This window comes from Esox lucius, chromosome 8 (assembly GCF_011004845.1).
Source record: "Esox lucius isolate fEsoLuc1 chromosome 8, fEsoLuc1.pri, whole genome shotgun sequence".
In the NCBI taxonomy this organism is placed as follows: domain Eukaryota; kingdom Metazoa; phylum Chordata; class Actinopteri; order Esociformes; family Esocidae; genus Esox; species Esox lucius.
The window spans coordinates 34,030,138-34,054,133 of NC_047576.1; the positions used below are offsets into that span (position 1 = coordinate 34,030,138).

At 41.5% G+C, this 23,996-nt stretch overlaps 1 protein-coding gene across 3 annotated transcripts in view; it reads right to left on the reverse strand.

Moving 5' to 3' along the window:
• atf6 (activating transcription factor 6) overlaps positions 1-23,996 on the reverse strand; it is an 82,508-nt gene that overhangs the window by 34,185 nt on the left and 24,327 nt on the right. For all 3 annotated transcript variants that reach the window (XM_029121399.2, XM_034293771.1, XM_034293770.1), the window contains exons 8-14: positions 20,105-20,290; positions 19,884-19,975; positions 19,337-19,468; positions 17,469-17,567; positions 14,552-14,654; positions 11,682-11,749; positions 10,762-10,873 (exon numbers count right to left, since the gene is read on the reverse strand). In XM_029121399.2, the coding sequence (XP_028977232.2) occupies positions 10,762-10,873; positions 11,682-11,749; positions 14,552-14,654; positions 17,469-17,567; positions 19,337-19,468; positions 19,884-19,975; positions 20,105-20,290 (792 nt within the window). The remainder of the gene's footprint in view (positions 1-10,761; positions 10,874-11,681; positions 11,750-14,551; positions 14,655-17,468; positions 17,568-19,336; positions 19,469-19,883; positions 19,976-20,104; positions 20,291-23,996) is intronic.

Below are 23,996 nucleotides of genomic sequence, written 5' to 3' on the forward strand. Positions count from 1 at the left end.
AGTCAGTGATGGTTTGGTGTGCCATGTCATCTGCTGGTTTTGGTCCACTGTGTTTTCTGTGGTCCAAGGTCAGCTGTCTACCAGGAAGTTTTAGAGCACTTCATGCTTCCTGCTGCTGACCAACTTTATGGAGATGCAGATTTCATTTTCCAAAGGACTTGGCACCTGCACACAGTGCCAAAGCTACCAGTACCTGGTTTAAGGACCATGGTATCCCTGTTCTTAATTGGCCAGCAAACTCGCCTGACCTTAACCTTATAGAAAATCTATGGGGTATCGTGAAGAGGAAGTTGCGATACGCCAGACCCTACAATGCAGAAGAGCTGAAGGCCACTATCAGAGCAACCTGGGCTCTCATAACACTTGAGCAGTGCCACAGACTGATCGACTCCATGCCCCGCCGCATTGCTGCAGTAATTCAGGCAAAAGGTGCCCCAACTAAGTATTGAGTGCTGTACATGCTCATACTTTTCATGTTCATACTTTTCAGTTGGCCAACATTTCCAAAAATATTATTTTTGTATTGGTCTTAAGTAATATTCTGAATTTGGGATTTTCATTAGTTGTCAGTTATAATCATCACAGTTAAAAGAAATAAACATTTGAAATATATCAGTCTGTGTGTTATGAATGAATATAATATACAAGTTTCACTTTTTGAATGGAATTACTGAAATAAATCAACTTTTTGATGATATTCAAATTTTATGACCAGCACCTGTATTTTAGGCCTCCGACTTATTTACAGGTTTATTGACTTCAAGTTGACTCAAGGAAATATGGTGAGCACACAAACCCCCAAAAAGAACACAGAAATGACAAAATTTCGCTACAAAATGTCGTTAAAAAACCCACCATTGTGATTTGGAAGTATGCAATCAAAATAACAAAGCCTACAGAAACCTTTAGAGCTTTTCTTCCTTTTCAATTTCATTCTTCTCATCTACTTCTCAGAGATAATTCTGAGACATACAGTACTGGAAAATATGGAGGTGATTCAGTCTTAGACAATTGAGGAGTGTAAGACAAAGGTTAGATTGACAGGGGTTTCCTTGGCCAGACTACGACCAACTGTGACCGGATGGATTCAGCTTTTTGTGGCAGTGAATCTCACTTTTCACTGACCTTCATTCTCTTGTGCAATTGAACTGGACACTTCTGCTAATATGCAGATCATGTTCTGCAAGTTTTCTACCCTCATTCACATTCTTACGAATCTGCTTGTAGTCCTACAACTTACGACTTGATGAACATGAACAACGCTTGTAGCCGACATCTCAAAGAAATAAAACAATTTATTTGAATGATCATAACAAAAACCAATATAAAAAAAATAACTCTTCACAGAACTCTACAAATGCAGTGGCCAATGATGTGCCCAAAGATGGAACTCTTGCAAGCTTTGGTAAAGACAAGGTCACAAAATTATTCCAAGTAGTGTTCTTTAAACAGCAATACATGATTTGGCAGTCTAACTTTGACATAATTGTATACATAGCCATTTGGTTGGTTAAAATGCTACTTCTTCCCTACTATATGTGTCCTACTACAATACAGTGGCTATGGAAAGTATTCAGACCCCTTCATTTTCTCTAAATGTCTTATACATAATGTATAGTTGATGTTATAGTAAATGTTGTTTTTTTCATCAATCAATAAACAATACCCAATAATGAAAAAACTAAAACACATTTTTAGAAATGTATGCCAATTTATTGAAAATTAAAAACTGAAATATCTTATGTATATAAGAATTCAGAACATTTACTTAATTTATTTGGTCAGCTTCTTTCATTCGTCCTTGCAGATCCTTTCATGCATTGTTAGATTGAATGGGTAGCATCTGTGAACTGCAAGTCTCTCTACAGATGTTCAATAAGGTTCAAGTCCAGACTTTGGCTGGGGCACTCAAGAACATTCACAAATAAAGCCCGTAGCCACTCCAGAGTTGTCTTGGCTATGTGCTTTGGGTTTTTGTTGATGTACAGTTGTGCTCATAAGGCAGAAATTAAACGTGCCATCCATGCAAGAGGACCTAAGACTTTGCATGGCCTGGAGGCATTTTGCAAAGATGAATGGGCAGCTACATCATCTGCAAAAATGTGGGGCCTCATAGACAACTATTACAAAAGACTGTACGGTGCCATTGATTCTAAAGGGGGCAATACACAGTAATAAGATCTAAGGATATGGGACTTTTTAACAGGGGCCAAAAGTCCCTGTTGCTGTAATAAAATCAAAAGGTGCTTCAACAAAATATTAATTTAAGGGTGTGCACACTTATGCAACCAGGTTATTGTAAGGTTTTTATTTTAAACTGTATACATATTTGACTAGTGTTTTTACGTCCTAAAATATTAAAACATGCATTGTAAAGAGCCCCAGTGAAAGAGTGGCTACTGAAATAAACATTCTACCCGCCAATACAATTTCGGGGGCTGTTTTTACTTATGCTTTGGATTTGTGCCTTTTCAAATCCTGCCCAATTAATTGAATGTGCCACTAGTGGAGTCCAAGTTCTAGAGAAATCTCAAGGATGAAGAAAGGACACAGGATGCATCAGAGCTCAAGAGTGTCATGACAGAGGGTATGAATGCTTATGTATATAAAATATTTTCTTACTTTTCATTTTCAATAAATTGGCACTATGTCATAACGGGTTTTGTTGGCAGAAAATGAATTTAATTACATACTAATTCTTCAACACAATAAAATGCAGATAAAGTAAAGGGGTCAGAATACTTTGAGGCCAAAGTATACTTTTATGTCCTTTGAAATAGCCACAGGCTTAACCTATCAATAACATGTTATGCTCTAAAAAAATCATGTAATCATGTTTTCACTTACCCCCATGTGATTTAATGGCATAGAACTGAATATTAATTCATGCAACAGGAATGTCTTTTTTCAACCGCTTTCAACCCCACCCAATTTTCCATCCACCCTCTCCTAACACCCATCTCTTCCCCACTGCTGGGAAAAAGCAGACAAATCACAGCAAACAAATCCCAAAATAATCACCAGGATAAAAAAAATCATTTGGATCAGGGTCTTTAACCCTGGTTTCCTGAAGAAAGAAGCATGGTAATACGAACGCGCCTTCACACACACACAATCTGAATAGAAAATTCAAAAGTTGACCAAGAAGCCTGGCTTTTTATGTGCTGTTATCATTCTAGGCTACAATCTATGCACATTCTGATTGATTTAGGTCCTCCATTTAGTTAACTAGGATTACAAACTATCATGTTACTATAGTAACAGGATTCACTAAGTGCCACAACATTTACAACAGATTCCCGTCAAACAGATGGATGAAAGGGGGCCCACAAGAATCAATGACAGACTCTCAAAGTGCACGCTGTCTATCCTGGATCAGATCCACTAGGGGAAATGCATATGAGCATATAACCGTAGGTAGCTAGCGAGTTAGCTTCTCATCTCCAGGGAGTATCCCAATGGAGCAAACAGGTTAAACTCATCCAGAAAATCAAAGAAAAAGCTGAGGCCAGAGGCAGGAAAACCCAGCTGAATCAGTTTACTTTGAGAGGGGAGAGACACTGAGGGAATATGTGGGTCCACCCGGACATGCTCTGATGCTTCCGCTGCACAAGCAACCAAACTGTGATGGATCAGCTGGGGATTCCCTGATCATGTCAAAGAAGAATTGTGTGGCACTGAGGGAAACATAGCCCAGTAGCAGGATTCAACGCTCTTTAGTCGAGAAAACATCATGATACCCACCCTTTAAATCCCTGCATCACTGATAAAACGGGAATCAGAGGGTGGAGGAATCAACATGGTTAGGTGGACAAACCTTGATTTTAATCACTTGTATAGCAGGGTTTCCAGATCAACTTGAGCCATCATTGTGACTGAATTTCTTACTCAGGTTGTGTCTGTGAAGACTTCATGTTTGTTATACAGAGTGAGAGACTGAATGAGAATATAACATCTAAAATATCTACAAAAACAAACAAAACAACAGTAAAACCCCATCCACACCAACATTGGTACCAAGGTAATTGCTAGATTACACCTCTCACTCTATCCCCAGTGGGAGAGATCATAATTTCAACCTTCCTCATTTATAAATCATATGACAGTCAACAGTGCCCCTGGGAATACTGGAGCAAAGTCAACATATGCAGTGTGAGAGGATTATAAAAATTAATGGATACAAATGAATAAATAGAACTGCATACACACACAGCTTTGGAAAAAAATTTGGAGACCACAGCAAAATTATCAGTTTCTCTGGTTTTACTTTTCATAGGTTTGTGATTGAGTAAAATGAAATGTTTTGTTTAACTCTATAAACAACTGAAAACATTATTCCCAAATTCCAAATAAAAATATAGTAATTTAGTGTATTCATTTGTAGAAAATAACAACTGGTCAAAATAACCAAAAAATATGCATTGTTTCCAGATCTCAAATAATGCAAAGAAAACAAATTCATATTCATTTTTCAACAACAAAATACTAATGTTTTAACTTAGGAAGAGTTCTGAAATCAATATTTGGTGGAATAACCCTGATTTTAATCACAGCTTTCATTCGTCTTGTCATGCTCTGCACCAGTCTGTCACATTGCTGTGGGGTGACTTTATCCAACTCCTGGCACAAATATTCAAGTTGCTCAGCTTTGTTTGATGGCTTGTGACCATCCATCTTCCTCTTGATCAAATTCAAGAGGTTTTCAATGGGGTCTGAAGATTGGGCTGGCCATGACAGAGTCTTGATCTGGTGGTCCTCCATCTACACCTTGATTGACCTGGCTGTGTGGCATTGTCCTGCTGGAAAAAGCAATTATCAGAGTTGGGGAACATTGTCAGAGCAGAAGGAAGCAGGTGTTCTTCCAGGATAACCTTGTACTTGGCTTGATTCATGCGTCTTTCACAAAGACAAATCTGCCTGATTCCAGGCTTGCTGAAGCATCCCCAGATCATCACAATCCTTCACCAAATTTCACGGTGGGTACGAGGCCTCTCCAGGTCTCTGTCTAACCATTGGATGACCAGGTGGTGGGCAAAGCTGAAAATGTAACTTGTCAGAGAAGATGACCGTACTCCATTTCTCTACGGTCCAATCCTTATGGTCTTTTGCAAACTTCAGCTTGGCTCTTCTTTGCTTCTCATTGATGAAGGGCTTTTTTCTAGCTCTGCACGACTTCAGCACTGACCCTAGGAGCCTGTTTCGAACTGTCCTCGCCGTGCACTTCACCCCAGCTGCTGTTTGCCATTCTTTTTGTTGGTCAGTTGATTTCCCGGCTAAACTTGGATTTCCTATTCATGATTGAAACTTGGGTGAAAGTTGGTGAGTCAAGCTCTTTTTCTGAACTTTTACCACTTCCATCCATCATCCATCCATCAATATTCCGCTTATCCGGGGCCGGGTCGCGGGGGCAGCAGTCTAAGCAGAGATGCCCAGACTTCCCTCTCCCCAGACACTTCCTCCAGCTCTTCCGGGGGGACACCGAGGCGTTCCCAGGCCAGCCGGGAGACATAGTCCCTCCAGCGTGTCCTAGGTCTTCCCCGGGGTCTCCTCCCGGTGGGAAGGGACCGGAACACCCTCCCAGGAAGGCGTTCCGGAGGCATCCGAAACAGATGCACAAGCCACCTCAGCTGACCCCTCTCGATGTGGAGGAGCAGCGGCTCTACTCTAAGCTCCTCCCGGGTGACCGAGCTTCTCACCCTATCTCTAAGGGATCGCCCAGCCACCCTGCGGAGAAAGCTCATTTCGGCCGCCTGTATCCAGGATCTTGTCCTTTCGGTCATGACCCAAAGCTCATGACCATAGGTGAGAGTAGGAACGTAGATTGACCGGTAAATCGAGAGATTCGCCTTGCGGCTCAGCTCTTTCTTCACCACGACAGACCGATACATCGACCACATTACTGCAGAAGCAGCACCGATCTGTCTGTCAATCTCCTGTTCCATCCTTCCCTCACTTGTGAACAGGACCCCAAGATACTTAAACTCCTCCACTTGAGGCAGGCCCTCTCCACCAACCTGAAGTGGGCAAGCCACCCTTTTCCGACTGAGGACCATGGCCTCGGATTTGGAGGTACTGATTTTCATCACTTCACACTCGGCTGCAAACCGTCCAAGTGCATGCTGAAGGTCCTGGCTTAAAGGGGCCAACACGACAACATCATCCGCAAAGAGCAGAGACGAAATCGTGTGGTCCCCAAACCTGACACCCTCCGGCCACTGGCTACGCCTAGAAATTCTGTCCATAAAAATTACGAACAGAACCGGTGACAAAGGGCAGGCCTGCCGGAGTCCAACATGCACAGGGAACAAGTCTGACTTACTGCCTGCAATGCGGACCAAGCTCCTGCTTCGGTCGTACAGGGACATGACAGCCCTTAGCAAAGGACCCAGGACCCCATATTCCCGAAGCACCCTCCACAGGATGCCGCGAGGGACACAGTCGAATGCCTTCTCCAAATCCACAAAACACATGTGGATTGGTTGGGCAAACTCCCATGAACCCTCCATCACCCTGTAGAGGGTATAGAGCTGGTCCAGTGTTCCACGGCCTGGACGAAAACCGCACTGTTCTTCCTGAATCCGAGGTTCTACTATCGGCCGTATTCTCCTCTCCAGAACCCTGGCATAGACTTTCCCGGGGAGGCTGAGAAGTGTGATCCCCCTATAGTTGGAACACACCCTCCGGTCCCCCTTCTTAAAAAGAGGGACCACCACCCCGGTCTGCCATCCCAGAGGCACTGTCCCCGACTGCCACGCGATGTTGCACAGGCGTGTCAACCAAGACAGCCCCACAACATCCAGAGACTTGAGGTACTCAGGGCGGATCTCATCCACCACCGGTCCACCACCGGGTTCGGGGATTGCCGCCTCGACAGGCACCGGAGACCTTACGGCCACAGCTCCGAGCGGCCGCTTTGACAATGGCAGTGGAGAACATGGTCCACTCGGACTCAATATCTCCAGCCTCCCTCGGGATCCAGTCGAAGCTCTGCCGGAGGTGGGAGTTAAAAATCTCTCTGACAGGAGACTCGGCCAGACGTTCCCAGCAGACCCTTACAGTACGCTTGGGCCTGCCGAGTCTGTCCAGCTTCCTCCCCCGCCATCGGATCCAACTCACCACCAGGTGGTGATCAGTTGACAGCTCCGCCCCTCTCTTCACCCGAGTGTCCAAGACATACGGCCGCAGGTCAGATGAAACGACAACAAAGTCGATCATCGACCTGCGGCTTAGGGTGTCCTGGTGCCACGTGCACTGATGGACACCCTTATGCTTGAACATGGTGTTCATTATGGACAAACTGTGACTAGCACAGAAGTCCAATAACTGAACACCGCTCGGGTTCAGATCAGGGGGGCCGTTCCTCCCAATCACGCCCCTCCAGGTGTCACTGTCGGTGCCCACGTGGGCGTTGAAGTCCCCCAGTAGAACAATAGAGTCCCCAGTCGGAGCACTTTCCAGCACCCCTCCCAGAGACTCCAAGAAGGTTGGGTACTCTGCACTGCTGTTCGGCCCGTAGGCACAAACAACAGTGAGAGACCTATCCCCGACCCGTAGGCGCAGGGAAACTACCCTCTCGTTCACCGGGGTAAACTCCAACACATGGCGGCAGAGCTGGGGAGCTATAAGCAAACCCACACCAGCCCGCCGCCTCTCACCATGGGCAACTCCAGAGTGGTGAAGAGCCCCATGGGGAAAGGCCCGGCCACCAGGCGCTCGCGTACAAGCCCCAACCCCGGTCTTTTTTTTTTTTTTTTACCACTTGACTGCCCATATTTAAACTCCCCGAGGACTACTGGTCGAGGAGGAGGACTTGCCATAATTTTTAAGGATAAATACAACTGTAGGCAGTTGTTAATGACTACCTTTTCAAGTTATGAACTAACAATGTTTGAATTGGGCAAATCTCAGCCCGTTCTGTGTGCACATATTTATCAACCTCCTAAATAGAACAAGAATTTTCAGTTTGTTTTTGTTTCATGCTGAAATATGATGATTGTATGAGATAGGAACATTCATGTATGCTGTCCTACGAATCTGCTGGCTAGGGATTTTTTTTAATCTTATTGACGCTTTAACCTTACACAGTTTGAAAGTTGTGCAACACAGATCCATGGCCACACATTACAAAAATGTAAATTACAAGTATTTTATGATAACCTAAGGGATAGCTGGCGTAATTATCAGAGATGTGTTAAAGCCGAAAAGGATAAATACCTCTCTGATGTTATTGAAAAAAATTGCCATAAACCTTATGTTCTTTTTAGCACAATCAACTCTGTTCTTCATACCCAGCAATCCACAAAGCAGGAAGAGTCTTCTGTGGCCTGTGAAAAATTGCTCCACTTTTTGTGGAAAAGATTACCACCATTAGAGCCAGCATTTCATTTCCAACCTTTGACCCTTCCATTTCCAAAGTGTGTGCAGCAGTCTTCATTACGTTGGAGACTGTATCCCTCTCGGCCCTTAAAGATATTGTTACACATTTAAAACCTTCAATTTGTCCAACTGATATTGTCCCACCTCGTCTTTTTAAAGAAGTGTGGCACACTATTGGATCAAACATCCAAGCAATCATTAATAGCAGTCTTACTTCTGGTTTTGTGCCACATTGTTTTAAAGAAGCCGTGATCTGGATACCTTAATTCTTGCAAATTATCGTCCGATCTCTAAGCTTCCTTTTATGTCTAAGATTTTAGAGAAGGTAGTTCTCAAAGTTAATCTTTCTTAAATCTGCATTGTATCCTTGAGGTGTTCCTGTCTGGCTTTAAAGCATGTTATAGCACATAGTCTGCACTTAAAGTTTTTTAATCTCAACAGACTCTGGAGATTCTACAATCCTAATGCTTTTAGATCTGTTGAACAGCATTCAACACTGTCGACCACAGTGTTCTGATTTCTCGTTATTAGTTATTAAAAATGTTAGTGCATAGTTATTAAAAATAATAACTGAAATACCCAATTTACTTACAGGCTTTGCTTTTACACTTAAAAAAATTGAGCTCCAGTGCATTCTAAGAACACAGCGGGATCCATTATCCAATAATCTTTCTAGAGTTGGCTGCCCAGGCAAACTAAGCAACTGGAGGAGAAGGGTCTTTGTCAGGGAGGTGACCAAGAACCCTATGGTCAATCTGACACAGCACCAGAGTTCTTGTGTGGGAGAACCTTCCAGAAAGGCAACCATTTCTGCAGCACTCCAACATTCAGGTATGGATAATACAGTGACAAGATTGAAGCCACTCTGGAGTACAAGGCACAAGACAGCCCGCTGAGTCCTTTAGGTGCCTTTTGGCAATTTCCAAATGGGCCGTCATGCTATAGGTGAAGTGCTGGTGGTTCCAAACTTACTCCATTTAAGATTGATTGAAGCCACCATGCTCTTGGGGACCTTCAATGTTGAAGAAATGTTTGGCACCCTTCCCCAAAGCTGTGCCTCGACACAATATTGTCTCAGAGCTCTACAAACAATTCCTTGAACCTCCAGACTTGGTTTCTGCTCTGACATACAATGTCAACTGTGGGATCTTATAAAGACAAGTTTGTGTCTTTTCAAGTCATGTTAAATAAGTTGAATGAATTTATCACAGGTGGACTCCATTTCAAGTTGTAGAAACCTCAGAAATGATCAACGGAAGCAGGATGCATCTGAGATCCATTTTGAGTGTCATGGCAAACCATCTGAATACTTTTAAATCAGATATCCCTCTCCGCAGAGAAAAAGATGGCAAACTGTTGTTTGCATGATCCAATAATTCAATTGTGGTAAGAGTTTGATGAAGAAGTCATACTGTTTATATTTTTTTTATCTAGCAAGTGTTTTGCATCAGTAAGGAGCAGAAGTCTGAAGTTTGACAGGTAAAAAAGTTGTGTGGTCAGCTAACTTTAACTAGCCGGCTAATGTAGCGGAGCCAGTCAGTCAAATTTCATATGATAAGGGAATAGGAATGCTGTTAACCAGTGCAGCACACATGACAAGTATTTTGTTCCAACAAAAGCATGCTAACTTGCAACTGGTGTCGAGTAATTTTCTGGCTAACTAGCAACTATCATCATGAGCTTTTTACAAAGCAGCTGCACCGTGCTTGATTTCAGAGAACAGTTGCTTTAATTATGGCGCAGTATGTTTAATACTTTATGAAACAAGCTAAGCAAACTATTTGGATCAGAAGAGGTACAGAATTTCGATTTTCACAACTTTTCCTGTATTTGACAGGAAAACCTTGCAAAATCGCAATGAAAATCTTGAGGGCCCTTTGTCGTGTTGGAAATCCTAAAATGGTTCAACCGTTGATTATGAATAGGCTGGGGCAATGAAGGAATCCTGACCTACACCCTTGGGGGTGGGTACAAGGTCTAACATCTGACCAAATCTACCAACTTTCTTTCACTTCCAACACAATTCCAAACCTCAACACAGATGCTAATGTCTTAGAAGCTCTCTCTTACTATGGATGTAGATAGAATAGTCTAGTCTCGGATGATTATAACGTTTCACCCAGCATATGACGTTCATCTCCACAATAACATTAATGTGAATACAAAGTCATACTAAGTCATATCACGCTTCTCTTGCTCTATCCATTAGAGAAAAATAGTCAGGGCACACAGACCGGCTGAGATGAGCAGAAAATACATTTGTGGCTTCTTTTTAGATGTTATTAATCATTCATATGTCAATCCATCTGTATTCAATCAGGGGTTTCCATCTCTGAAATCCAAATTTCTTAGGAATAAACAACTCTAAAGTATTTTGAAGCTCACCCTGCGGAAAGATACCACATAGAACGTGTCTCCACGACGATGGATCTCGTCAAAGAAGTCGTTGTACGTGCGGTGAGGTGCGTAGTAGACCTGTAGCTCACTACCTGGAAGTCTGTGGAGGATGGAACAATAGAAAACCATCTCTATTAATATGCAGTTGAAGTTTTGGCTTCACTAAGTTTTTATTGCAAATGACTAACCCAACATTAGCATGTTGCCGCACAATACAAATTATCTGGGAATAAGAAGAATTGATGTCATTTTGTTGAAAAGGGGTTAAGACTTCAAAAGATAAAGCGCAAATACTGAAAGTTCAGTACCAAAAATATACAAGCTTCAGTCTGAGGACCATATTTGTGCATCCAAGTCATTATCTACTTTCTCTTTAGTCTGTCAGAATCAAGGTTAAAGGTTTGGCCCAGAGTGGCTGGTTGGCCATCAACATGATTTAGAAGTGTGGGAAAGTCAAAAGCATGAGGAAAATGTAAGACCAAAATAAAGTATAATTGCAAACAGAAACATTACAAGTCCTCTGGGGCACAAATAAAAAATGCCATGTTTTTCATTTCAAACAAAAAAAGATCTTGTACTACAAGAAGTCCTTTTTTTTTTAAGATTGTCTAGGTACGGCATCCTGAAGAATCTGTAGTTTTTTATGATCAGTTTTACAAATGGGAAAATGATTTAGGGGCCAAAAAATCCTCACAAATCCTTCAGGTTGATACAAGAGGCCAACCACAAGAACCAGCAGGGAAAGAAATCTGATGGATAACTGGTTGACTGAAAGGTTAATGGTCTGAACACTGAAATATTGTCAATCATTAAAGTCACTGTACATTACATTCCTAAATAAAGCAATTTTTTTAATCGGTAGAAAAATCTGTAGATTTTAGATATAGAATATATAGTTCTTCACCCACTTTTCCTCTGTAGAGTCTGCGTATTGGACGGTTACAACCTGGCCCACCTCAGACTTCTTATCCTCTTTCTGCAGGAATAAAAAGAGGGAGTGAGTCAACGCATGGAAAAGGAAAACAAACAACTGAAAACTACCACTAATGGATGCATTTGCGTTGTATGTATAGCATGTGCTTTCATGATGGCATCCCAAAAAAATAAATGACAAGCTCCCTGTTCCCTACACCTCCATCCAGAAAAGAGTTAGGTGATATTGTAAAAGTACAGCAAGACCATCTCTACCTCATAATGAACGTTCATCCAGCCACTCGGCTTCCTCTGACAAATTACATCTCAACCTGGCGCAATTCAAGTTAGTTCCTGTGAGAGCTAGGCTTGGCCCTCATGGGCTAGTGTTAATTAATTGGACTAATTAAAACCTTACAATCGAAGGCTTGGGGAAACAACTAGGTTTCAACACCTCCAAACAAATGGCTAAAAACTAAACAGACATGTGGATTTCTTTTAAAGAGTAAAACTTTCCTGTGTACTTTCGAAGAACATTCGAAAATAACTTTTAAACATTCAGGACATATTACATTCTATATCAACAACACCCAGTCAATTAATTGCAGAATTCTATAACAACAGAAGACAGTTACCTGGAAAAGAATGACATTTTTTAAAATGTTTTAGTCAATTGCCTACTACTTTAAGATGAACCTGCTTATTCATATAGCTATCGAATTCAAGAAATACAAATAAATCCACTCTTCCATGCTCAGGCATATGATAAAAAACGCTACTTAGCCATAAATTCATTTTGCTAGAGATAGTTCAGGCTTACTGTCAAAGCTCTCTCTCTTTCTAAACTACTTACTTTAGTGGATTTATTGCAATGGCCATAGCCTTTCTTTTGTCTGTGTCCATTTGCCTAAAAAGCTATAGCTACAGGATTCTCCTGGCTAGAATGCACTAAAATGTGAGTACAAGAGTATACTCAATATTACGTTTTGCACTAATTCTGTCATCAACATAAGGATCTTGATTACAGTAGCTAGACAGCTATCATGACTAACAAATGATTTGACACTAGTAGCTCAGTAAGAGCTTGAAGCTTGCAATACCAGGGTTGTGGGTTTGATTCCCACAAAGGACCAGTACTAAAATGTATGAAAACATATACTACTGGACAATGGTGTATGCTAAATGGCTTAAATATAAATAAGTTGGAAAATGCATGCAGATAATAAGCTAGTGTCCATTGTTTCTGCCCTGCCTGTGGTCCCTCCAATAATGGCTTGAATAATAGGCTAATAAAAGGGGTTCAGATAGAAACCATAGCAGGTTTTCTAAGATGGGACATGGCAAGTACACAAGTGTTTTGTTAACATTATTAGCCTTTACTTATTTTAATGCTAACAAACTCTACCAGTGACAAGCATGGTTCTGCCACTAAAACAATCCAATACAAATGGCTCAGTAACATCACCTTCACTTCGAAATTAGTAACATGTGTTACAAAACACACTCCCAGTCATCCATTCTGTCTGCAGCAGAGCTATTACCTATGCAAGACATCACACTAAACACATTACATCTCTGGCCTAAATAAAAAAAAAAATGTTTACATATAGAAAATACAGCACATATTGAAAACCTCTGCATGCAATATTGAGGCGATAACATTGTGTTATGGATATGGTTGTCATCGGCGGGGACCGCTGAATCTATCAGGATAGAGGATCCGTAAAAGGAAAACCTGTCTCATTCTTCTGAAAACCTAACCCTGATCTGAATGCATGCTAATAGTGCTTGTACAAATGTTGATAGGGGCCCGTGAAAATAAAAGTCTCAGTTCACTGAAACATAGTGCCTCTGAGGACTGGAGAGAATGAGGACTGGAGTACAGGATTGTCCAGGGACAACTGATTCACCCATCATGGGCTGACAGAAGACTGTTTAGATGTGGGCTTTGTTCATTGTGGCAAGGTAAACAAAGCGTACGAGAGCGAGGGGAAAGTGATTGCTAAATGCCTTCCTCTAACAGTTGTGTTTACTTTCCCAAGACTGTGGATTTCAATCACCCAAATAATGACACAGACAGAGAGAGACAGTGTGTGAGTGGAGGGAGGGATGTAAAAGAAATCTGAAAGACTGAAAAACTTCCCATGAACTGACGTTACATTTGTTTGTCCTTCAATTTATTTATTTATTAAAATTGTGAATCTATGACGTTATTTAGGAAGCTTGAGACAGAAGTGTCTTTGTACTTCTCTACCAGATAAGCTACTGTTCTGGCTAAATCAATGCAATATTTAGTTGCATTTTGCACCCTGATTTGAAAAAGTGATCAAAACAGCTTTTGGATGTTTATTATCACATGTTTCTAATAAAGCGATACAGGCACATTTTACATATTATCACAAAAAGGTATGCTATTTAATGTTAGCGTCAGATGTAATGAAGCTATGAAGCTCGCAAAGATAGCTTTCTTAGAATGTACTGAAGGTATTTTATTAGAGAAAGGTATTGTTGTAGCCTGTATGGACATTGGTTCACAAATTAGTCCACTTTAACAGATTACATTTGTGTAAACTGTGCTAGCTAAATTCTGTAAAGTATTAGCAGTTTGGAAGCAGAGGAAAAGCTTGCTGGCAACAATGAGCCATTGGCATGGTGCAATCAGTAGCATGCACAGCAGTTTGACACATTAATCCTGGTTTAGGTTGCCTTATAACAGGGGACATCGGTGGTGACAACTGTCATGGACCACTAGCCAACAGACTAGAAGAATCCTGATGTAATGGCAGGCCAATTTATTGTTCATTCTCTAGTGTATGTTTGTGCGTATGCATAGGATGCTACAGCAGCATGAAGCTCCAGTACTTACAGAGATCGCTCTAGTGGCTCTGTGCTGACTGTTGGTCATGCGTCTTGACTTGGTCCTCTCCACCTCATGCCGATGGACCCAGCCACGCAGCTCATGGTTCAGCCTGTCAATAGAATGAATTAATAACACATACATTTAAACACTGAGACTGGAAGAGGTCTTACTGGCTATCCAACCCTCTGCCTGTTCAGCCATGCCAGAGGTTTCCAAACATTTCTTCAGAATGAATCTCGCCCAAAACGGCACTATTGTTTGTCACTACACTACTGTCAACTACATTCAACAATAATGTGCCTATTTTGAGACAACAATTACATTTCAGCCAGTTAGTAGACACTAGGACTGCATGATTTGGATTAAATATGTAATCACGATTTCTATGTATATTATTTTACACTTACACAAATTTGAAGGTGCAGCCTGTGTTGAACTATAGTTTAACTACTCATTCAATGCAATGGCGTTTGCTAGGTTTGTGCCGGTGCCATAGCTGGTTAGGCAACATTTTTAAGGTAGATTTTCTCCCATATTATAATTGTAGACACCAACATTGAAGCCGAAACTTTTAATTACCATTGTTGTGTATGTGGGCCAATATCTTGGTGCCACTCGCTAACTTGAAGCAGAGGTCTTCCCTTGCAGTTGCAGTGTTAACTCAAACTTAGTCCAAAATTTGTCCACGTATTCAAATAATCTACAGTAATACCTACAGCACCCGCAAGAAAAACAATTACCGTCGTAAGATGCCCGTTGCCTCGAGTTTTGCATGTTGCTAGTGTCCTTGTCACTACTGGTAGAATGAGGTGGTACCTGCAGCCCATTCAGATTTCACAGGTAGTCTAGCTCCTCCTGGATGACACATCCATACGTGCCATCGCAAGAAGGTTTGCTGTGTCTCCCAGTACAGTCTCAAGAGCATGGAGGAGATACCAGGAGATGAGCCATTACACGAAGAGAGCTGGACAGGGTCTTAGAAGGGCATCAACGCAGCAGCAGGACCGGTATCTGCTCCTTTGTGAGGAGGAACAGGAGGAGCACTGCCAGAGTCCTACAAAATTACCTCCAGTGGGCTGATGGTGTGCATGTTTCTAACCAAACTGTCAGAAACAGACTCCATGAGGGTGGCATGAGGGCCTGACGTCCTCTAGTGGGACCTGTGCTCACAGCCCAGCACTGTGCTGCTTGATTGACATTCACCAGAGAACACCAGAATTGTCAGGTCCTCCATTGGCGCCCAGTTTTCTTCACAGATTAGAGCAGGTTCACACTGAGCACATGTGACAGACGTGAAAGAGTCTGTAGATGCCGTGGTGAACGTTACGCTGCCTGCAACATCATCCAGCATGAACGGTTTGGCGATGTGTCAGTGATGGTCAGGGGCGGCATATCTTTGGAGGGTCACACAAACCTCCACATGCTAGCCAATGGTACCCTGACTGCTGTTAGGTATCGGGATAAAATCCTCACACCCATAGTCAGACTTTTCACTGGTGCAATGGACCCTGGGTTCCTCTTGGTGCAGGACAATGCCTGGCCTCATGTGGCCATGGTGTGCAGGCAGTTCCTCATGTTCCCCAGACCGAAATCCAATTGAGAACCTCTGGGACGTTATGTATCTGTGCATCTGATGCCGGCAAGTAGCGCCACAGACTGTCCAGGAGCAAACTGATGCCCTGATCAAGGTCTGGGAGGAGATCACCAAGGACACCATTTTTTTATCATCAAAGAGCATGCATAATCCAAGCCTTATGCGGTTTCTATCCAGCCATTCAGGAAATGTGTTGATTGATCTAAAACGGTTAAGGACACTTCTTAAAAAAATTGTGTGGTTTAGACGTCATTATGGCTGTCACAATTATTACATAATTGCCTGATCGCGATAATTTGAGACAGATCGCAATTATTGTTATGACAACGATCTTTTTGCACAATATTTATATTTGAAAATCATATGTTTCCAATCTGAATAAGGGAGTTTTACAGTAATTTTAGAAAAGTCAAATACCTTGCAAATTATGTCAGTTTTAATCAGGTAGGATGTCTGGCCCAGGGGTGCAGCAGACCGTTTAGAATTGTTTTGCAATACATTGTTTAGCAAAATAATTTTGCAAAATGATCAGTTAATAGACAGATGTTTTTCAGTTGCCTATTTGTTGTGTCAACTCTGATCGACAAAAATAAACAGTGTTTGTAAAATATTTTACAAATTTTGTAAGTTGAATTTTGTCATATCCATCCATATTTTCTAATTAGATAATGCACATTAAAATGCTTAAATAGAAAGATCTGTTGTCCCATTGCATATTTCCTGTAGGCCTATGTTTGAAAATATAATGAATCGTCCTTGTACATGTTACAATGCACAGGAACATTTTATTATCGTTGCTTTGCGGTTGCACTTTGAGTAGAGCAATTGTTAACAGCATGGATCTAGTGGCAGTTCCAAAGCCAAATACAACGGCACCGCTCTGGGCACATTTTGGTTTTAAGCCAAATGAAGCAATTATTAGGAGGAGCCGAATTGTCGGATTTGCTTCAGAAAGGTGTTGATCAAAAGTGATAACACCACAAATATGAAGAATCATCTCTGGATCACTATGTGTATTCTTACAAAATTATTAGGCTTTCATTATATTAGCGGCATAAAATTAACAATATAGAGAAACAAATAATTCATCGCAATTATTTGTGTGACAATTGTCTAAATAAATTAAACTAAAATGTCAATCGTGACAGCTCAAGTCATTATTTAAAAGGCATCCCTGCATTTACAGAAGCTAAGTTTACAAAATCATACACTGTCTACACTGTGTTAAGGTCTAATGTGTAACACAGTTAGAGGTTGATAAAGTTCACATCATCTACACTATGTGCAATATGGGGCAGAGTGAAGCGTTCTGTAGAAACCAGTACTGACTTGATGCACTTAGTTCTGTTGACAGGCGGTTGGCAGGGAGGTGGGTTTCTGAAGAACAAAGGATCTTCTTTTACCACCATCAGAGCCTTATCCTCGGAACTAAGAGGGAGAGAGAAAGAGAACAAAATCAAAAATGCAATGACTTTCTGTTTTAGAACAACACATACTGTGAAAATGTGCTTCTGGGACAAACGTCCTGCTGCGGTCCAAAATGGTAAAAGGAAGGCACAAAAAAAAATATTCTTGGATACAACAAGTTTGAGACCATCCAGTGAGGACACTGCCTTTTCTTCCTCCCTGAGCCCTGAGACCATGGAACTGTACTTCTTCCCAGACAAAATTGAGCTCTTCTTTCTCTTCAACATGGAAGTAATTAATCCCATGTGAAATTCTATATGTATGTAGAGTAAACCAGACTAGGCTGTAAAACAGTGATACGCGCTGCACTGTGATCTCAGTAATGGGTGCAAAGATGGCAGTGGGTGGTCGTCAAGTCATCATTTAAATGCTGACTTTTGCAGTGCTGATCTGTCCAATACAATGTGTCCACAGTGTGCCAACTCAAGCTCGAGAATACCAGGGATAACTGTCAATAACATAACTCTGGGATCAGGATCTGCTGATGCTGTGATACGGGGCAGAGGAAAGACAAATGGAAAACTGCAAACTCGACAGCTCAGATGAAATACAGTGTGTGAGGTATCAAGCAGAGCCTAAATAATGGAAATACAGGCCAGACTAAACAGTCTAAGAATGTCATGAACATGCTAAAGAATATGTAGGTAACACTAGGAGGCAGAGCTGTGTATTGGGCACAGATGCTTTGGAGAAGTCGTTACAATGAGAGGGGCGGTGTTCTTGAAGGAAGGTGATAACATCTGGGTATAGACAGCGTGGATCTACTGGATCCAGTCGTACGTAGCTCTGTTTTCATTACAGTTCAACTCAGTAAGACATACTCAGTAAGTCTTTCACTTTCTCAAATGTCATTCAATTACACAGAATAACAGGGCTGCGGAATCTGAGAAATTACACATGAATTCCTGGCAACTGAAGTCCCTGTCTCGGAGCAATTTCTTTTTTGTGAGCTGTCCACCTGCAGACTGAGGCCCACGTTGCCCATGATGACCACCTCTTGAGTTCCATTCACCTCCTCGGTCAGTCTGCTTGAGGTAAAGAGCGCTAAGCGTAGAGGATCCGATTTCTCAATGGTCTGTGGATGGTTCCCTCAGACAGAACACGGACGTCTTAACATAACTCCAAGCTAGGGGAGTTATGTTAAGAGTGTAGCAGTGTGTAGCAGTGTGTGATTATCCTCCCAACTACTGAGGACTGCTAGCTTGGTTGGGTGAACCCCCAGTTGCAGATAATGTGTTTCTTCCTGCCTGTGCTGGCTTAATGGCATAGGGATGAAACATGATCCTTTTAATATAAAGATCATTTCTTTGTATTAAACATGACCTGATCCACGCATCAATCCCTGACATTGCACAGACCAGCGATGTTAAGAAAGCAGGAGAGGCAATAAAATCTGAGCAGTAAAATGTCTATTTCTAAGGTGGGGGCCATAACATTAAAGCCTTCTTCACTGCAATTAACAGATGAGGCCTACAGAGCCCAGTGCAAACAATAAATCATGACTTGTAAATGTACTGCCATTTGTCAACTTTGCCCAGCCCAGATACACCTCCAGTCCATATCCACCCTGGCCAGAATACAAAAAGTTGTCTCTTTTTCATGTGCAGAGCAGAGGCAGCTTGTTAAAATGACCACGTCACAGCAAGGTCTGCATTCAGAGGTAGCATGGGCATTTTTTCCCAAAGTACATTTAAACACACCCAGAACTGTAGTTGCTGAGAGCTCCTAACCTGTCAGTCTGAGAGGTCTCGAGGGTTTCCGGGTCTAATGGGCTCTCTGGCACTGGAGAAAAGCCCAGCAGGTGTCTGCCGCTGTGCATGGAGCCAGCCTGGAGCTTAGAATCTTGACCACTTTCAAAAACACTGAAGCCAAACAGGACAAGAGAGGACAGTTAAGGATAGTAGAAGTCAGGAGATGAAAATCAACAATTGAAATACGAGGGATTCACAACTAAATTCTGAACTGAGCACATCCTTGACACATCCACATACAGTAGCCCATATACCCTAACTGTGGAACTTCCCTTCTCCCATAAGTATGCACTGGCTAACTCTGCCTCACCGTTTTGAAAGGCATTAGAGTGGGCAATTGCTCGACTTCAACATGCTGAGATGTACAAATCTACCTTAACTGATTTGCTTTTAAGGCTCCACATTTTTTGTCTGAAAAGTGGATAAGTCAATCTGGACCATTGACCCTACCCTAAATGTAAAAAAAAAATAGTGTGCAAGAGCACAAGACGAGTAGAATGTTTCAAACTGAGGCTGTTGGACTCACCCTATTGGTCCCACGTTGAGCATGAGGAATACCAGCACCACCATGAGACACACGGCCCGCCTCTTACCAGCACTGGTCTTCAGAACCGTGTTCTACAGGTACAGAAAATGCATCATTGGATTACATGACACGTTCTTTTGTTTTGTCCAGGCCCAGAATTGTTTTTATAAGCTTTAGAGTATGTGAGAGTCCATTACAATGTGTTGTGTATACTAACGAACCTCTGACAGCAGTCCCTCCAGCTGTTTCTTCAGGGTGCCATTCTCGTTCTTGAGCGCCTCATTCTCATACAGCGCCATCTTGAGACGGGCTTCCAGCGCCAGTAGATACTCCTTTTTCTTCTTCCGGGACTGAGATGCTGACTCTCTGTTTTTTATCATCCTCTGCTGCCGCTGGGACACCTTCGACTGGAGCAGACAGGGAAAAAACGTTACATGCCTGAGGGATGGTTTCCCACTAGATTTCACTAGATAACCATGAAGTTAAAATGTCTTCATTGTCAAAAAACAGAAATAATTATTTTTGGTTTAAATGTTAGTTTAGGGTTAGGTTTAATGTTAGGTTTCAGACTTCAAAAAAAGACTATTATATAAAAAAAAGATGAATACTAGAAATCGGCCATTTACACATACTTTTATATACACAGCTCAAATAAATTAAGGGAACACGCAATCATCACAGTATACTGAAACAACAAGTCAATAAAACTACAGTTCTATCAATCTGTCCAGTTGGGAAGCATAAGCAATTGTGAATCAATGTCACCTGTTTCGGAGGCAAATGGAAGTAACAGTAGGTGCACTGGAGAGGCAACAACAAGACAACCCCCAAAAAGGGAATGGTTTTGCAGGTGGTGGCCACCGATAATTGCTCTCTCCTTATCCTTCCAGACTGATGTGCGGTAAAGATTTAGATTTTTTATATATTTTGTTAATCAAGACCCGATGTGTGATTTATGTGTTAATTTAGTCTTACATTTATTCTATTTTTTGCAGTGTAGTACAATATAAGCCCCTGTTGGGCTGTGGGTTACAGTGACACCAAGGTTGGCTCTAGTGTACTGGAGTGATTGAGTAGATGGGAAAAGGGGCTTTTCCTGACACATATTATCTGATTTATCAACTGGATCACTAAAGCCATCCTCAAACACAGAAACACATTTCCACTTAGTATTACTGCAACCCTGTAGTAATGAATCTCATCTCTGTGGTTCTGTATGTGATCTCACACATCCTGGCACACATGCACAGACACACATCCTGACACACACACACACACACACACACACACACATCTTGACTGTCTCACACACACACACGCACGCACAAGGATCTGACATAGAACACCAGTGAGCAACTCAGGAATGTGGCTCCTTAAAATAAAGGAAGTGAAACCCATTGAAAGAGAGAGGGGATGAGAGGACAAGGGTGGGAAAGGAGTGATAGAAATAAAGGAGTAAAGAAAAGCTAGCCTTGTTCTATAATTTCCTGTGAGAATGATTTAACATGCACTAATTCACTGCACTAGAGAATAATAAACAGACATCCAAGATGTGTCACATTGTAGACAGTCCTCTTTGCAAAATAGCATGGGTTTAATGATACTCAGGGTATTAAGGGAATTGCGGTCTGAACTTCCTGTCGAAATATTTAAGCTCACAAATACAGAGGTCAAGGAGAAAACAGACCAGCATGGTGGTAGGGCAGGGCTATAAAACGTAATATCGAATGATCAAATACTATTTTCATATGATAAGACTTGTTTACATCTAGTTTTGCCTTCTGCTTCCCCTCTGGGAAAACATGGAGGGAGTAGAACATTTTTGTTAGCTGTGATAATGCTAATGTGATAACAGTGATAAAGTATTCTGCTAGAAGTGTTTTCGCAAAAAGATTCCCCAAAACGTTAACATGACATTAGAGGTGGTTTAACACAAGTCATTTTACACAATACACAAATTGAAATCTCTATTTTTGAAGACATGCCCACCACTGTCTTTGCATTTTCATAAACAGGCTGCTTAACATGCATACACTGAGTGGGACAGTATGAAGTACACCCATCAAGTACCGGTGTCAGAAACCCATAGCACCCAGTTTTTTTGGGGAATTGATTCAAAAATATTTTGAAAACATACATATAGTGATGTTTGTCCATGCTGATCACACATACGCTGCATTTTAGATGAGAGTATTTTAATCCTGCGAACCATCTCATCCCAAAGATGGAATTGTGTGGTGTACCTAATAAACTGGCCATTGAGATTCATATATTTTTGTTTTCGCAAACATGTTATAAGCAGCTTATATGGCAATTGCCTCTGACGTTTACAACACTGAATTTTAAAGAAATTATAAGACTTATTTCCTACTCCCCTCCCCTTACTGAACAAGAACTGAATAGTATTAGCCAGTCCAAAGCGAAAAATTGTGGGTTTAAATGCAGGGGGTATACTGACATACGGACCGGCAAGTACGTTTCAACGGGGAATATCTCACGTACTGGAACATTTTTGTATTAAACATTTTGAAACATTAACTGAAATCATTCCCTGCAGATGCATGCCAAGAGTACAATAATTATCACAAAATTGCCCTCTTTTAATAGCATTAAAAGTAGATTCTGGGGTTTCCTAAGCAAAAAATCACATTTGAAATGATCTATTAAAAGATAATCATATTTTCCAAGAATAACCACTGTTTTACACAAGCATGCAAACACCTACAGTTACAAAATGTAATGAAAATCTAATTGTTATAAAGATTAATAATTAAGGCCTTCATCACCAAGAGTTTTTGAGAGTGAAATACGCACCCAAAAAATAAAATAACAGAAAATCTGGAACTAAACCCAATAGCACAAGAACAATTTTACAATGTTATGTTATTCAAAAATTATTTTACATCGGACCTACAAAATCACTTAAATTGCTTGAAAAGTTACTTTCAATATACTATGATACTCCGTAACTAAATAAAAGCAAATAGATTGGGATCTCATTGTGAATCGCCATATGGCCAAACCTTTCTAAGCAGAATTAGTTTGAATGACACTCCCTAATTTTCCAACTCTCCCAAACCCGGTTCAGAATAGAAGGAACGATTAAAATAAGCTTGTTAATTACAGCTAAACAAATCCATTGTCCCCGATTCTACCCTCCAAGGACCCTGAATGCAGTCATTTACCCCTCTCCCAACAGCAGCAGGAAGTTTGGAAGACCCTGGCCTGGGCCTTAAGGGACTGCTGGACATTTGGATCAGAAGAGAGACTCCATAACTGTTTGTGTTCAGTCTCCTGAGAAACTTTCCCTCTTTCTCCACCCGACCATATCTGGGATCTGTGCCATCACCAGAGCCTGGGAACTCCAGGAGACAAAGGTTAACAGGACAATAAGGGCATTTGCTGCACAAGAACAGGACTAGTGAAGGGGGCATGAGGGGGGTGTGGTGGATTGGTTTAAGTGGCACTGGCTGGCATGGCAACTCTCACTTGAAGAATCCAACTGCATTCATTTCCAGCATACAGAATGTTACCTAAAAAACATATTTGATGACCTGATTCATGTTTTGTGGTTTGGCTTACTTGACTCGAAATTTGTGCCAATTTATTGAAAACAAAGTTTGGTGTCACAGAAATTTCATTTTTGCCCCCATGAAAACATACTTTAAAGTGAGTTTGAATAGAAAATATAGCAAATGAATAGGAAACCATTGACAAGATTAGAAACAAATATTTTTTATTGAAATCTCCCAATATACCACCACCCTAAGCACTCCCTGACCATCACATTGCCAGCACCATGCTTTACAGATGGCGTCAAGCACTCCTCCAGCATCTTTTCATTTGGTCTGCGTCTCACAAAACTTGAATGTTCTTCCGTGTGATCCGAACACCTCAAACTTGGACTTTTTCCCAATCTTCCTCTGTCCAGTGTCTGCCCATTTAAATATTTTCTGCTTATTGGCCTGTCTGAGATATGGATTTTTTTTGCAACTCTGCATAGAAGGACAGCTTCCCAGAGTCACCTCTTCACTGCTGACATTGAGACTGGTGTTTTGCGGGTACTATTTAATGAAGCTGCCAGTTAAGGACCTTTGAGGCATCTGTTTCTCA